A 17,667-nucleotide genomic window follows, 5' to 3' on the forward strand; every position below is an offset into this window, starting at 1 on the left:
GTCAGATGATCACCCGTCGCGGATTCTTTAGTCGTCATTCCTGCATTGCAGGGGGTCAGTCTAGATGAACCCTGGGAGTCCCAACTCTGTGATTCTGTGAGCTCTGTATTCTATGGAATAATAATAATAATAATGAACAGTTTCATGCCCAGAGTTGCTGGGGAAACCAGATGGGCAGGGTAGAAATAATAAAATTCTTCTTCTTCTTTTTTAAGCTATGCTCCAAGAGAGCATTTAGGGGTCTGGATCTGAGCTGGCAACCTAACACCAAACTACGTGACAGAGGAAAAAGGGGAGAGGAAGTTAGCACCCTGACACCGCAGAGAAGTGTCTTTTGAGATGCTGTAAGTGGGTGCAATTTTTGACGATTTCATGGTTTATACCTCTCCGGCTCTTAAAATGGTTTCCTCTAGATTGCCTTAATTGGTGTTATATGAGTGTTGTGCCGTGAAATGATTTTAAACTGCCGTTTTAACAGCTTAGTTTTATTGGAAGAAGAGGTTTCAGTTTTGCATTTTACGTTTTATTTATACATGCATGACAATCTCGGGAGGGGTTTTTGCCCTGAAACGCAGCATAGACATGTTTAAATAACAAACACGATAAACTCAGGGGAAGGGGGAAATCAGCTTTGCGATGGCAGGATCTGCCCCATGCGTGTGGGAGGGATTCTTCGCAGACATTCTAATGAAGGAGCAACCAACATGGTACCCTCTAAATGTTGATGGACCAGAACTCCCATCAACCCCTGCCAGCATAGCTGATGGGTGAAAATTGACCCAGTGGTGCACAGCTTGAGACTGGACCTCCCCATCTCCCGGCAGACTGGAGGAGAGCAAATGTTGTCCCTATTTTCAAAAAGGGGAAAAGAGAGGACCCAAATAATTACCGCCCAGTCAGTCTGACATCAATACCAGGGAAGATTCTGGAGCAGATCATTAAGCAAACAGTCTGTGAGCACCTAGAAAGGAATGCTGTGATCACCAATAGTCAGCATGGATTTCTGAAAAATAAGTCATGTCAGACTAACCTGATCTCGTTTTTTGACAGAATTACAAGCCTGGTAGATAAAGGGAACGCAGTGGATGTAGCCTACCTTGATTTCAGCAAGGCATTTGACAAGCTGCCCCATGATATTCTTGTAAAGAAGCTGGTAAAATACGGTCTTGACTATGCTACCACTCAGTGGATTTGTAACTGGCTGACTGACCGAACCCAAAGGGTGCTCATCAATGGTTCCTCTTCATCCTGGAGAAGAGTGACTAGTGGGGTGCCACAGGGTTCTGTCTTGGGCCCGGTCTTATTCAACATCTTTATCAACGACTTGGATGATGGACTCAAGGGCATCCTGATCAAATTTGCAGATGACACCAAACTGGGAGGGGTGGCTAACACCCCAGAGGACAGGATCACACTTCAAAATGACCTTGACAGATTAGAGAACTGGGCCAAAACAAACAAGATGAATTTTAACAGGGAGAAATGTAAAGTATTGCACTTGGGCAAAAAAAATGAGAGGCACAAATACAAGATGGGTGACACCTGGCTTGAGAGCAGTACATGTGAAAAGGATCTAGGAGTCTTGGTTGACCACAAACCTGACATGAGCCAACAGTGTGACGCGGCAGCTAAAAAAGCCAATGCAATTCTGGGCTGCATCAATAGGAGTATAGCATCTAGATCAAGGGAAGTAATAGTGCCACTGTATTCTGCTCTGGTCAGACCTCACCTGGAGTACTGTGTCCAGTTCTGGGCACCACAGTTCAAGAAGGACACTGACAAACTGGAACGTGTCCAGAGGAGGGCAACCAAAATGGTCAAAGGCCTGGAAACGATGCCTTATGAGGAACGGCTAAGGGAGCTGGGCATGTTTAGCCTGGAGAAGAGGAGGTTAAGGGGTGATATGATAGCCATGTTCAAATATATAAAAGGATGTCACATAGAGGAGGGAGAAAGGTTGTTTTCTGCTGCTCCAGAGAAGCGGACACGGAGCAATGGATCCAAACTACAAGAAAGAGCATTCCACCTAAACATTAGGAAGAACTTCCTGACAGTAAGAGCTGTTTGACAGTGGAATTTGCTGCCAAGGAGTGTGGTGGAGTCTCCTTCTTTGGAGGTCTTTAAGCAGAGGCTTGACAACCATATGTCAGGAGTGCTCTGATGGTGTTTCCTGCTTGGCAGGGGGTTGGACTCGATGGCCCTTGTCTTCTAAAAGCCAGATAGTTGTTTATCTCTTTGACATCTGATGGGCGGGCGTTCTACAGGGCAGGAATCACCACTGAGAAGGCCCCCTGCCTGGTTCCCTGTAACCTCACTTCTCGCAATGAGGGAACCACCCGAAGGCCCTCGGCGCTGGACCTCAGTGTCCAGGCAGAACGATGGGGGTGGAGACGCTCCTTCAGGTATACTGGACTGAAGCCATTTAGGGCTTTAAAGGTCAGCACCAACACTGAGAATTGTGCTCAGAAACATACTGGGAGCCAATGTACCGTAGGTCTTTCAGGACTAGTGTAAAGTGGTCTTGGCGGCCTCTCCCAGTCCCCAGTCTAGCTGCCGCATTCTGGATTAGTTGTAGTTTCCGGGTCACCTTCAAAGGTAGCCCCACATAGAGCGCATGGCAGTAGTCCAAGCGAGAGGCGGAATTTCTTCCTTCCTTCCCCTTGCTGTGGTCCACTCAACCGAATTGACTCTTTGTATTGGGAGGAAATCTGCCATAGACACCAGCTGGGATCCCCCCTCCATGCACAGCAAATTTTAGCTTCTGAGGTGGTTACAAGCAGTTCATAAGTTACAAGAAAGGAGATTCCGACTAAACATTGGGAAAAAACTTTCTGACAACCCCCACTCCAGTTTATGCTGCTTGCATCGCACATGTAATTAAACTACGGAACTCACCACCACTGGAGACAGTGAATGGCCACCGACCTAGATTTTAAAAGAGGATCAGGCAAATTCCTACAGGAGAGGGCTCTTGGGGGCTACTAGCTGCAATGGCTTTGCTTGTGCCTGCACGGTCGGAGGCCGCACTGTTTCTGAGTGTCAGTTGCTGGAAAACACCGGAGGGGAGAGTTGTTCTTGTGCTTAGACCCTGCTTGTGGGTTTTCCATGGACATCTGGTCAGTCACTGTAAGAACAAGATGCTGGACTAGATAGGCTCTTCTTACGTTCTTATGCACTTCATTAAAGAGCGACCTTACCCACATGCTAAATACAGAAGCCACCTTTATTTACCTGTCAACTTAGGCCAGAGGTCAGCAAACTGTTACAGCAGGGGGCCGGTCCACTGTCCCTTAGACCTTATCGGGGGGCGGACTATATTTTTTTAGGGGGGTGAATTCCTATGCTCCACAAATAACCCAGAGATGCATTTTAAATAAAAGGACACATTCTACTCAGTGGCGTAGCGTGGGTTGTCAGCATCCGGGGCAAGGCAAGTAATTTACGCCCCCTAACCCGTGGATTTGCGCCCCCTAACCCGTGGATTTGCATTCCCTAAGCCCCAGATGTTGTGCCCGGTGCGGCCGGCCCCCCCTGCACCCCCACGCTATGCCACTGATTCTACTCATGTAAAAACACGCTGATTCCCGGACTGTCCACGGTCCGGATTTAGAAGGCGATTGGGCCGGATCCGGCCCCCGGGTCTTAGTTTGCCTACCCATGACTTAGGCAACTGAAAAGGGCAGGAAGAGGTGAGCCAGTCTCTTCTCAACTCCAAAATGAAAGAGCACCAGCCCCCACATTGCTTTCCTTTCTGTGATTTCCTGGCCGTGATGTACATTTTGGCTCCCGCTTTGCCAAGCTGTCACTTTTGTCACAGCGGGCATTTTCTACCACGCCTAATTTTCAACACAATCAACACCACTTCCGAACCATAAAATTAAAACAACAATGCTCCCCCCTCTCACCTTCAGCTAACAATAGCACAGCGTTTATCGCTTCTGCTCTCCAGTCGTTTTTTTCCCCCAAAAAATTAAATTAAGCAACTAGAGGTGTTGGTGGGAAACAACAAAAACGACGCCTTTGAAGAACTCTCTTTGATTTATTAGCCCCTTTATTACCAGAACACCACTCAGCACTTCTGCAAATGCGTTCAGGTCAAAGCATCCAAGATTGCTTCATAAACACTCAATTTCACTGCTCCTGTGAAGGAAAGTTCTTTAATTTGCCAAACCCCACGGAGGAGGAGGAGGAGGAGGAGGAGGTGAAAGATGAAGAGGGGAGAGAAGAGAGTACCGTATTTTTTGCTCTATAAGACGCAGCAGACCACAAGACGCAGGAAAACAAGAAAAAAAATATTCTGAATCTCAGAAGCCAGAACAGCAAGAGGGATCGCTGCGCAGTGAAAGCAGCAATCCCTCTTGCTGTTCTGGCTTCTGGGATAGCTGCGCAGCCTGCATTTGCTCCATAAGACGCGCACACATTTCCCCTTACTTTTTAGGATGGGAAAAGCAAGTCTTATAGAGCAAAAAATATGGTATCTTGGAAAGGAAAAAGTTTCCCCTGCCATCAAGGATTCCATCTCCACCCCACCCCATACCCCGCAAAAGCCCTGGGAAAACCAGGACATCCTCTATTTTTCATGCGAGAGAATGGCAGCTATTTGGTGCATCAAGATCTCAAGTGATCTCACACACCCCCAAGCACCCCTTTTTAGCAGCTGTGATCTCATGTGGGTCATTAACCCAGAAGATGCGTTTTTGGCCAGGAACGTTGAAATGTATACAGTGGTACCTCTGGTTGCGAACGGGATCCATTCCGGAGCCCCGTTCGCAACCTGAAGAGAACACAACCCGCATCTGCGCACGCGCGGGTCGCAATTCGTCACTTCTGCACATGCGCGTGATGTCATTTTGCGTGTCTGCACATGCGCGAGCAGCGAAACCCAGAAGTAACCCTTTCTGGTACTTCCGGATCGCCGCGGGACGCAACCTGAAAAGACATAACCTGAAGCTAACGTAACAAGAGGTATGACTGTACCGCCCCAACAGAGGCACAGCACTGCATAATGCACTCAATGGATGCAGCTTTTTGCAGCAAGGAGTGAAGGAGCAAGCTATTCCTGCTGAATATCTTGCTGCGGTGCAGCTGCTGAAGAAATCCAAGCAGCACACATGCTTGCTCTGCCTCCACAACTGGGGGCAGTAAGTGCTTCCAAATACCTGTTGCTGGAAACCACAGGAGCAGAGAGCAATGAGAAGCCTCTGAGTGACTGTGGAAGCTCCAGGATCTGCCAGCTGCTACAGTCATCTGCTGAAAGCCCTGCACTTCTTGCTTTCTCACTGAGCAGCACTTGGTTCCCTGTTGCGACTTCGATTATTCTTCTCTCCTGCCTGCTCTCAACAACCCTGTTAGGCAGGTTCGGCTGAGAGGTGGGCTTCTCGACTGGGGATTTGAACCCCGGTCTCCCTGGTTCCAGTCCAGCAATCAAACCATTGCACCAGTCTTCCGCAACCTGGTGCCGTCCAGATGTCTCATGGCTGGGGCTGATGGCAGTTGCTTCCCCAAACATCTGGAAGGCACGTGATTGGGGAGGAATGAAGGACACAGCATTGGTGTGAGAGAGACAGAGAATTACTTTTCAGCATTACATTATTATTTATTAAATTTGTATATTATTTACTAAATTTGTATGAATTACAAAATTTTGTTTTTGTTTTTGTTTAGTTTAGTTTAGTTTCCTTTGCTTTTTTTTTCCTTTTCCTTTTCTGTTTTTTTTCTATATGTTCCCGGGATTTTTGTCTGTATAGTATTATTTTGGATTCAATGTTTGTAATTTTTGTTATGATTCTGCATTAGGGGATTTTTTTTTTTAAAAAAAGAACTTTTCCAAGGAAGTAAGCCTCCACAGTTCAATGGGTTTACTTCCAAGTACACTTGCCCAGACTTAACAGCCTTAGCGAGGATTCTTGCGAATGTGCCCGAAGCTCTTTGAATCATAAACCATATTTACCATAAACATAAATAAAGTGCATTTAAAAATAAAAAATAAAAAAATAAATTTGTATAAATTTGTATGGTGCTTTGCAACATGAAAATATAAAATGAGAACATAAAGTACACAATTACACAAAAATAAATAAAACCCTCCCACAAGCACATTTGAAAGGCCATGAAATGTTAGTCAAATATATTATTATTGTTGTTGTTGTTGTTGTTGTTGTTAATAATAATAATAATTATACTCCGCCCATCTGGCTGGGTTTCCCCAGCCACTCTGGGCAGCTCCCAATCGAATATTAAAAACACAATATAGCATTAAACATTAAAAACTTCCCTAAATAGGGCTGCCTTCAGGTGTCTTCTAAAAGTAGGATAGTCCTGGTTATAGAGAAATGTTTTCATTTCGCACCGAAAGATATGCAAGAAAGGTGGCAGGCTTGCCTCCCTGGGGAAGGGCATCCCACAAGTGGGGAGCCATCACAGAAAAGGCCCTATGACACTCTCATGGAGGAGGCACATGAAGAAGGGCCTCAGATGATGATCTCAGGGTCCGGGTCAGTTCATCTGGGGGGAAGCAGTTCTTGAGTAAACAAACATAGGATCAGGTCGGCTCGCAAAGCTGAGACACGTACTTCCTTGCTGAATGCAACCCACACAACATATCACGTTAAAGTGCTTCAGAAATAATGCAGTTAGCCTCCAGATCCTATGAGCTATTTATCTCCAGGCGAGGAAATGGATTTGTGGTCAGGAACGACAAGCTAGGTGCATGTTCTTCAATAACAGGCAACAAAGAAAATCAAGAGTCCCCTGGGATCCCTTTGGAAAGGAGAATCAATCACACGGATCCAGCGCCTTCCCACCGCAGCTTTTTATGTACTAGCTGTACTTGATCAGAGAACCAGGCAGGAAGGAACACTTCTTTTCTTCGGCTGAACATATTGGTTTTAATCCCTCTTCCGTGAGAGGTAACAAACTCGGAGCATCATTAGCAGAGCAGCTTTCCTTCCAAAGGAGAGACTGTTGGGTTCTTAAGAATCAAACTGGATGTGATGTTTATTGTGCGAGTGTAATTACGGTATATACTTTTTGGTTTAGTGCGCAGTATCCCCTGAGTTTCTTCAGGACTCTGGGAGGTAGGGGTAGGGGAAATTTAATTCACCGTCTTGCTTGAGATGCAAGAAGCAGCTTCAGAGACTTTTTACAGAGACACTGGCATAGCGGTTAGACTGTGGGACTAAGACCCGGGAGACAAGGATTTAAATTCTCACGTGTCCATGAACCTCACAGGACCTCGCCAGCCACTGTCTCGGCATCAAATATATATCAGGGTTTCTGTGATGATGAAATGAAGAGAGGGAGAACCACGCATGCCACATTGAGTTTCTTGGGGGGGAAGTGGGATAGAAACGTTAGGATATTCGTAATCCTATGGGGTCCATGAGTTTGACCAAAGTGTGGGAGGCAGTGGAAGACAGGAGTGCCTGGCGTGCTCTGGTCCATGGGGTCACGAAGAGTCGGACACAACTAAACAACAACAATGTGGTCCAGAAAATTCTCAGGCTGATCTTGCCATAGGAGTAGTAATAATAATAATACAGTGGTACCTCTGGTTGCGAACGGGATCCGTTCCGGAGGCCCGTTCGCAACATGAAAGGAATGCAACCCGCAGCGGCGCGTCTGTGCACGCGTGGGTTGCGATTCGCCGCTTCTGCACATGCGCATGATGTCATTTTGTGCATCTGCGCATGCGTGAGTGGTGAAACCTGGAAGTAACCCTTTCCAGTACTTCCGGGTCACTGTGGGACGCAACTTGAAGAAATGTAACATGAAGCAAACGTAACATGAGGTATGACTGTAATAATAATATATTATTTATATCCCACCTATCTGGCTGGGTTTCCCCAGCCACTCTGGATGGTTCACAATATTAAAAACATGATAAATACAAGGAGCACAGAAGAAGATCCCTGTATTAAGAGTCTCACATGATGCGGAAGGAGATGGGAGCTACAGCATTTGTAAGGGCTCTCCTGGATCAGACCAAAGACCCATCTGGTCCAGCAATCTGTCTCCCACAGAGGACGATGGCCAGATGCCTCTGGGAATCCCACAAGCACAGCGCGGGTGCAAGAGAGCAAGGCAGTTCAGTGCGCCTGCTGAAGATGCTCCTCTTGCACAACAAGCTTGGATTTTAAGTGATTTTATGTATGTGCTGTTGTTGTTAAAATGTTTTCTTTCTTATTCATATGATAGAGCAGGGTCGAGCCCCACATTGGGCAAACGATTCCTGCATTGCAGGGGGTTGGACTAGATGACACAAGGGGTCCCTTCTAGGATTCTATTAAAAGATGCCTTGGTTAGTTTTGCTTATTTGCGACCATTGTGTTTTTTTGTTTTCACGGCATCATGAGTTGCCTAAGGTGGGCTGTGCCCCAAAGGTGGCACAAAATTTTAGGAGGAAACAAACTCAGCCTCGGAGTGCCTTTATGGAAAATCCATTTCCTCACACAACTTGTGGTTGCAGCTGAGATCCTTTGACCTTGCCGCATCCTGTGGATTCTTAATTGGCAAATTTAACAGGTGTCTCTTTCCTCCTGCAGATGCAGCGATAAAAGCTTTTCCTTTCTGCAGCTCAGGCCAGTTGTGAAGTAGGGATGGGGAACTTTTCTGGGCCATATTCCCTTCCGGGGGGCCGCACTGCAGTGTTGGTCAGGGCCAGGTGCAAAAAAGGGGCAGAGCAACGGATATAAGTTTTTTTTTACCTTTGTACAACACCTATGCAAAAATTCACAGGATTTTACAGGTCTTCCCCGCCACATCTCTCCACCCTCCTTCCAGGTGAGCAAGAGGCACCAATATCACAGTTCAAGGATGCATTCCAGCCAATCAGAAATGCTCAAGGATGGGGGCGCGGCCTGTGGAGAGTCTGGAGGGCCACAGAGAGAGATGTGAAGGGCCAGATAAAAGAAAGTACTTTTTCATGCAGTGCAGAGTTTAACTATGGAACTCACTTCCACTGGAAGCAATGAGGGCCATCAACTTGGATGGCTTTAAAAGAAAGTTGGATAAATTCATGGAGGAGAAGGCCTATCAATAGCTGCTAGCTAAGATGGTGATACCCCCAGGACTGACCTGCTGGGAGACAAGCAGGCCATGCCCTGCTTCTCTCCACCTGGCTTGGGGCAGGGCCCGACAGGCTCCATAAAGGACTACTGCTGCTTGACAGAGAGGGCTCCTTTTTTAATGTTGTTTTTATTTTTATATATTTATTTATCTACATCATTTTAAATTGTTATAGATATTCATGTTGTATTTTTAGTTTTAGACTTTATGATTTATATGGAAATTGTTTTCCATTTGGTTGTGTGTACACACACACACACACACACACACACATATATATAGGCAAAGGGACCCCTGACCATTAGGTCCAGTCGCGGACGACTCTGGGGTTGCGGCGCTGACCTCACTTTACTGGCCGAGAGAGACGGCGTACAGCTTCTGGGTCATGTGGCCAGCATGACTAAGCCGCTTCTGGTGAACTAGAGCAGCACATGGAAATGCCGTTTACTTTCCCACAGGAGTGGTACCTATTTATCTACTTGCACTTTTATGTGCTTTTGAACTGCTAGGTAGGTAGGAGCAGGGACCGAGCAATGGGAGCTCACCCCGTCGCAGGGATTCGAACCGCCGACCTTCTGATCGGCAAGCCCTAGGCTCTGTGGTTTAACCCACAGCACTACCCACATCCCGGTTGTGTACCTTTTGATGCATTTTATTTATTTCCTATGACTTTTGTTACGTTGGTAATTATGTAAATCTTGCCATGTTGTAAGCCGCCTTGAGCATAGCTTCAACTATGGAAAGGCGGAATACAGATAAAATGATGATGATGATGCTCTTTCTCCACTAGGTCAGAGGCAGTAATGCTTCTGAATGCCAGTGGCTGGAAACCACAGGAAGGGAGAATGCGGCTCCTGTGTTCAAATCCTGCTTGCTGGAGCCTGGTTGGTCACTGTGAGAACAGAATGCTGATCCAGAAGAGCTCTTCTTGTGTTCTTAGAAGGAACGGAAAACAGATTGATAACAGCACCCAGAGAGAATCAAAGGAAGTGGAAGGACAGATAGCCAATGCAATTCTGGGCTGCATCAATAGGAGTATAGCATCTAGATCAAGGGAAGTAATAGTGCCACTGTATTCTGCTCTGGTCAGACCTCACCTGGAGTACTGTGTCCAGTTCTGGGCACCACAGTTCAAGAAGGACACTGACAAACTGGAACGTGTCCAGAGGAGGGCAACCAAAATGGTCAAAGGCCTGGAAACGATGCCTTATGAGGAACGGCTAAGGGAGCTGGGCATGTTTAGCCTGGAGAAGAGGAGGGTAAGGGGTGATATGATAGCCATGTTCAAATATATAAAAGGATGTCACATAGAGGAGGGAGAAAGGTTGTTTTCTGCTGCTCCAGAGAAGCGGACACGGAGCAATGGATCCAAACTACAAGAAAGAAGATTCCACCTAAACATTAGGAAGAACTTCCTGACAGTAAGAGCTGTTCGACAGTGGAATTTGCTGCCAAGGAGTGTGGTGGAGTCTCCTTCTTTGGAGGTCTTTAAGCAGAGGCTTGACAACCATATGTCAGGAGTGCTCTGATGGTGTTTCCTGCTTGGCAGGGGGTTGGACTCGATGGCCCTTGTGGTCTTTTCCAACTCTATGATTCTATGATTAATGATGATGATGATGGGATGAGCAAGCAAGAGAGGGATGAGAGAGAAGCAGCTTACTCCCGTGAGTAAGCTTACTCTCGATAAGGAAGGCTTTTGCACCCCGCAATCCAAAGGCCCTCCCCTGTTTTTTAAATCATTCAATAAACTAACACTACGAACTTGATTGATCTGTGTGGTTTGGAATATCTCCCAAGGAATTTGCATACACAGCAGAGAAGGAGGAGGGTTTGGAGGAGATGGAAACCACACGATGAATTTGTTAGGCTTCTTTTGCAAGTGACAAGTCCTTTATATTAATGTGTTGAAGATCTGGGTGGGGGAGGAGAGGAATAAATGCTCTCCAGCGGCCATTCAAAGCAACTGGAAATGAGGCAGGAGAAGAAACCGTTTCATTTCCACCCCAAGCCGGCATCTAAGAGAGACCACTTAACACAGTAGAAAGAACCTCCAGGCGCTCAGACTATTCTTACATTGCCCCTGTTGAGATCGCCTTCTTCCTGGCTGAGGTCTCTCTTTCTTTTTTTGCAAAGAGAACAATTGGGCTGTGTTTGCCCACTGAGCCCAGAGGTGTGATCAGAAAGGACAACTTGACCCCTTTCTTCACCTTCCCGTCTGAAAGAAACAACTTTGCAACCGCGACATCTTGCTTCGCCAGCTCCCGGCGTCAGTCTCCTCTGCGTAAATATTATGACAAGCTTTTTTCCGTTCCTTTTTTGAGGGGTAAGACACTCAAATTACTGTTACATTGTAAAACACGATGGGGACGTTTTATCAATGGGCTTTTTTCTTTTGCCGGGGCTGCACTTCAGCTCAGCCCAAGAACTTACTGTTCTGGGGTTTGGCTATGGAATATGCGAGTAATAAAAAGAAAATGCGAGCATGTGCAAAGTGCATTTCAGCAAGTAATCAGAACCGGCTCCCACATATCTGGGAGTAGAAGCTGCCAGAAAAGATAATGCAGCTCCTATCAGGCCTGAACTTGCTCATAATATTTTTAGTTGCAATGAATTTGACATAATCCTTGCCTTTTCTAAAAGCCAGCTGGGCTAGCAGCCAGGTCCAAATCTTACAGCAGCATCTTGGAGTTCACAAATCTCTGGCGAGATGCAATCTCACTAGGAGGCATGGGTGAGTCACTTTCTCACAGTCTCGGTTCCTTATCTGTAAAATGGGAATAATACTGAGTTGAGTCACGGGGCTGGCTGTCCTGCCTCAGCCTTTAAGGGTAGGATGGGCTGCTAAGCGCAAACCACAGCAAGGATGTGATGCAAGGACATCGGCACCTGCTCAGCTGGGAAGCAGCATGAACCGCAGAGAGAAATAGCCAGAGCTTTCAGCACTTGCAGCAAAACAGCTGCAATAGTTTGATGGTAGGGGCTGGCCAAAGTTGTTACTTCCCCAACCTGCTTACCCAGCCACCCTTCCGTGCTAGAGAGATAGTGTGTCACAATGGTTAGATCGCTAGACTATGGCTGCGTGCTCACCATCTAGATAAAGCAGACGGCTCCCCCAAAGAATCCTGGGAGCTGTAGTTTGTTAAGGGTGCTGGGAATTAGACCTCTGTGTGTGGTGAACTAAAATTCCCAGGATTTGAGAGCTACAATTCCCAGCACCTGTAACAAACTGGGGCCGTCGTCCCCTTCTTTAGTGCTGTAAGTAGGGCACACCGCTGTTTAAATAACTGGGGCGGCTGCCAACACATCCGGCCCAGAAGCAAACCAAGTGGCTCACAGATCAAATGGACTAGTGACTTGATTTGGGGAAAGGGGAATTTATATTGGTTTGGTTTGGTTTGATGTGTTGCTTTCGTTCGTTACAGCAGGATCCCCTCGCACGGGTGCCCCACTTGTCTCAAGCTACCTAGGGCCATCGCCATTCCTCTGCCTTACATGAATCACCAGCAATATGTTTTAGAATCGTAGAGTTGGAATGGGTTCCCTCAGGGTCATCTAGTCCAACCCCCTGCAATGCAGAAATCTTTTGCCCAATGTTGGGCTCAAACCCGCAACCCTGAGATTAAGAGCCTTATGCTTTGTTAACGGAACTATCCCTTCCTTGCAAGACTGTCTTGAGGGCTGATGCCTGGATAGCACAGTTGGTCAGAGCATGTTGCTGATAACCCCAAGGTTGCAGGTTCCATCCCCATATGGGGCAGCTGCATATTCCTGCATTGCAGGGGGTTGGACTAGATGACCCGAAGGGTCCCTTCCACCTCTACAATTCTATGACAGTTGAGATATTGCACGTGAAGCACTCCAGGATTGAACGACCTTAGCACTACATGCTTTGTACAGGAGAGCAGCCTCAAACATCATGGCTGCATGGCTTGAGCTGTAAGGGAATAAAGGGTCCCTGCAGAAATCCCTTTCCTTCTGCATTCCTGATGACTTCCACACATGATGCTATCTGGGCTGTTATACGCAAACCTGCTTCCAATGCCCTCTGCACCTGCAAAAGTTTCAGGGTAGACATACGGCTTTGTTTCCAGCAATTATGCGGTAAGAAGTGTTGCAGAACTAATAAAGCAGAAGGACATGCGGGTGGTCAAGTATAAATCCACAGCTAATGCGCCACTGAAGGGATGCAGGTGGCTCTGTGGTCTAAACCACTGAGCCTCTTGGGCTTGCTGATCAGAAGGTCGGCGGTTCGAATCCCCGCGACCTCCCGTTGCTCAGTCCCAGCTCCTGCCAATCTAGCAGTTCGAAAGCATGTCAAAGTGCAAGTAGATAAATAGGTACCACTCCGGCGGGAAGGTAAACGGCGTTTCTGTGCGCTGCTCTGGTTTTGGTGTTCCGTTGTGCCAGAAGTGGCTTAGTCATGCTGGCCACATAACCCAGAAATACTGTCTGCGGACAAATGTCGGCTCCCTCAGCCAGTAAAGCGAGATGAGCGCCACAACCCCAGAGTCGTCTGCGACGGGACTTAACTGTCAGGGGTCCTTTACCTTTAATCCACCTTTATTGTGTCAATGATATGTTGGGAGGATACATCCACAAAAAGACATCGGTCCGGAGGGGCCCAAGAAGTCCCGGGTTCAAATCTCAGCCTAGTCAAGCACTCACGAACAACAACCAGCCTCTGTCTATTCACGAGAAGTTGCTCAATGGAACTTACTCAAGCGCTACATTGGTATCCTGTCCTTCCTCCAGGAATCATAGAATTGTAAGGGATCCCAAGGGTCATCTAGTCCAACCCCATATAAGAGCAGCATGTATATTTTCCATCCACCAATCCAGCCTCACAACAACCCTGCGGGGTAGGTGGGTGACAAGGACAAGTTACTCCATTCAGTTTCATGTCTCAGATATAGGGGGCCAACCCCAGATTACCCTGGTCCTAGTCTGAAACTCAGCTCTAACCACTACGATACACTGTCTCCCAGTGCAAAAGTGGTGGCGGGCAGCAATTATGTCTTCTCCCGAGACCTCTTTTTCCAGTTCCATCAAAGTGAATGGAGCATAAAGGAGGAACGTCTGTTTGATTTGCTTGCGCAGAAGGCGAGAAAGTGGTCCCACCCAACAACATGATATCCCAAGGGCCCAGGAAGGATATTATGGGGCCCATGCAGTCTTTCAGATTTTGTCTGGCCTCCTCCAGGAAACCCATTTACTTGCTTTCCCAAATCTTATGTGGGCTTTACTCATTCATTCTTATCTGCCTATGGGGTGTTTATATGACAGTGAGCATTCATTCCCATTCACTTGCAGGGGGCTGCCTGGCTGGCTTGCTCGATCTATCTATCTATCTATCTATCTATCTATCTATCTATCTATCTCTTCCTCTTAATTGTTCATTCATCCCCCCTCCACACTTTGCAGTGTGTTTTCCTGCCAACTTCCTATCCACCAAAAGTCCTTTTTTAAAGTTAATTTGCTCTGTTAGGTTAGGGCAACAAGAGCGCTTTAAATCCACTTTAACTGCGGAAACCTAGATTTCTGGTATGTCTTTGGATCCTTCCCACAAGGTTTCAAAAAATATTGGGGTACAGTCCCTTCATCTCTGACCTCTGCTCAACATCTGGAGGGCCACGGATCCCCCCCACTCTCACCCCAGAGGATTTTCTCCAGTTAGTTTGGAGGGCCCGAACTCTTGCCCCACATATAACAGCCGCCTGTTCTGCGTAGTGTGCTGGTCTAGCCCAGAACGAACATGGACTGCTTTGTACATTTTAAAGCACCGTATAAATTTGACGGCAGTACGCCGTTGTCGTGCATCGCTGCGGAATAACTACCACCCCAGGCTCCTTCCTCGCAGTTGCAAAACGCTGACCGGAAACCCGTTTTACTCCTTTTAAAAGAGGTTGGTGAGAACCTTGATGGAGACCACTCTTTTGCCACTCAGAGCTTGACAAGGTCATCAAGGGATGTTGAGGGATAACACGGCGGGGATCTTGAGATTACTCCTCTACCGCCTTCTCGCCCCTGTGAGTCTCCAAACCGGGCGTCCACATTTACTCTGAATTATTCAGTCTGGAAGATTGCATGGAAATGCTGTTTACACACATCCGCGAGTCCTCAAGGCTTGCTCCCAGGGTGGTTTTGTTTAGGAAGGGTATCTGTCCCTGAATATGCATGTGTGCTCAGAATTATGTCCTGCTGAATTCAGTGGGGCTTATTGAAAGAACCATAGCTCAGTGGTAGAATCACACCCAAATGTCCCAGGTTCAGTTCCCAATGACATTTCCAGTTAGGGCTGCAAGAAACTCCTGTCTGAAATCCTGGACTGCAGCTTCTGATCAACGGAGACAAATAACCAAGTTGGCTGGACCAACACTCCGTACAAAGGGAGCCTCCTTGTTTAGGAAATGTCTGTCAATGCTCAGTGCACGTACTTGTGAATGAGTACTGTTGCAAGCAGTGGGAGTTACTCCCTAGTAAACATGGCTGACATACGTGCTGCAACATTATTTAGTTGCCCTGTGCTTCCAGCAACCGGGAGCCTTCCAGATATTTTGGACTTCAAATCCTATCGGTCTCATCCAGCACAGCTGTTCTAACTGGATGCAAAGCTATTCTTTCTCTCTCTTATCGCACTTTACAGCTCTCACATTGGACAGGTAGAATATACTCTGCTTTGGAAAACTCACAGCACTCCACAGAAGGTCTAATTAGAAGCGAAGCCTCTCTAAGGGCAGGGAATGGTTTTCAGCAATTTGGAATGTAAAAAGCAGCTGCAGAGCAAAGAGTACCCCTGACCATGTGCAGAATGGCAGTCGCTCCCACACTGAATAACCTCTACACAACATCTGAGGGTACCCAGGCCAGAGACTGGGGCTTAGCAGGCTTAACACCCGCAACCTCTTTTTTTTAAAAAAAAAGAAATTAAAATAGCCCCCACAACACAGTGTTCCTTGTGCCTGAGATACATGCATTCCCAGTGGCAACCTCCCTCCTTAAATCTGCTGTCAGTTGGCAGTCTCAGACACTTCCCATCCCATACAGGTCAAATCAGGAGCAGAGGTACCCCTAGCTCAAGAAAGCTGGCTCCCATGCAAATGTGCCCAGGGAAGCCAGCTTTTCATTTTGTTCACTTTAAAGATGCCCAGGACCCACCACCACAAAAGCAGCCAAGTCACAGAGCCTCATTTTCACCTCTGACATTGGAATCAGAAGCCAAGAGGGACACTGAGCCTGTGCAGAGTGCTTTCCGTGCACGCGTGGAAGGACGCCACAGCAACCTTACCTAGACAGCAGGGGACGGCTACCAGGTCAGACATCTTTTCAGAAACCCAGCGCTCGGGAGAGTCCGTGCAACCATTCCCTCCCTACACGGCACATGAAGCTACTCGCAAGCATCGGGGCACCTTCCGAGCTCCACACCACCTCTTCTGCCCAGCCACCTCCGCGCATCAGAGCCTCAGGCATGCTCATCCTTCATCTTCACCCGCAAGACGGAAGAATAGCTGGCGACCCCCAACCCCTCACCTCCCTTTCTCGGTCTCTTATGCTCTTGTTCCTCATCCACACACCGTGCGCGCCTAACTTAACACGGAGGTCGAACAATTGCCCTCCGGAGTCCCAGCTTGCATGCGATGATTAGAAGAGCCCCGAAGGGCGTCAGCCAAGCCCTCGAGCCGGACTCAGAACAAAGAGCCACCCCGCTCACCTGAGAGCCACAGGCGAGGGTCGCCAGGTACCCAAAGCTGCCCAGGCGCGCGCCCCGTGACGGCTACCCCTTCCTTACCTTCCATCTCCTTGGTCTCGCCGCAGTTCATCGCCAGAGCCCGTTCATGGCCCCCTCCCGTGTCCGGCAAGGGGTTGCCTTTGGAGCGGAATTCCGCGAACATCAAGCGCATGCGGCCGGAGGCACGGGGATGGGCGGCGGGATTCAGACGACCGGCGGTCTCGCGCAAAGAGGTCCGGGCTGGGCGGGGCAGGACAGGAGCCCGTGTTGCTGCCGCTCGTGTGGACGGAGCCCGGCGCTCTCCTCCTCTCCACGTTCAAGACACTTCGGCAAAGTGGCCAGCGCTCGCCTTGCGCACCGCCTATCACTGCAAATCCGCCTCCTCCTCTTGCCCTCCTCCCTTCCCGCTTTTGTCTCTTTCTGTCTCTCTCTCTCTCTCTCTCTCTCTCTCTCTCTCTCTCTCTCTCTCTCTCTCTCTCTCCTACTCTCAAGTCACCCGACGACGCTGCTGCTGCTGCTGCCGGATCGGAGGGAGACGATGCTCAAACACGCCCCTCGCCGACATCCCTGCAAGGTCATCCTCGCCGCCGCCCGTGCCAGCCGCTGCCTCGTTGCGCAGCAAGGCGCACGGCAGAGTCCAACAACAAGGCGATCATTTCGCCTTCGCCGCCGCCGCCGCCGGTCCTCCCACCCCGAGCTGGGCGGGGAAGGGCCGCGGACGCAGCGGCTGCCTGCAAGTCCCGGACAAAGCCCGGCAAGCAAGCGAGGCGTGGTGCTGCTGGTGGCGGCGCGCCTTGGAGCGCCGCTGCGCGCGTCTCCAGCGCGCCGAGAGCCCTTCGCCGGCGCCTGGGCTGGGCCCAGCAGGCACGACCCCG

The 17,667-nt window shown here is 48.4% G+C and overlaps 1 protein-coding gene across 2 annotated transcripts in view; it reads right to left on the bottom strand.

The window, feature by feature from the left end:
- SAMD10 (sterile alpha motif domain containing 10) overlaps positions 1 to 17,236 on the bottom strand; it is a 58,617-nt gene extending 41,381 nt beyond the window's left edge. The window contains exon 1 of one of the 2 annotated variants that reach the window (XM_081917322.1): positions 16,853 to 17,011. In XM_081917322.1, the coding sequence (XP_081773448.1) occupies positions 16,853 to 16,964 (112 nt within the window). In that variant the 5' untranslated portion in view covers positions 16,965 to 17,011. Of the gene's footprint in view, positions 1 to 16,852 lie in introns of both variants that reach the window. The other variant, XM_081917323.1, reaches the window with a different exon arrangement.
- Positions 17,237 to 17,667: the final 431 nt, after the last annotated feature.

This window comes from Podarcis melisellensis (genome assembly GCF_964234715.1).
Source record: "Podarcis melisellensis genome assembly, chromosome: 6".
Lineage (NCBI taxonomy): Eukaryota > Metazoa > Chordata > Lepidosauria > Squamata > Lacertidae > Podarcis > Podarcis melisellensis.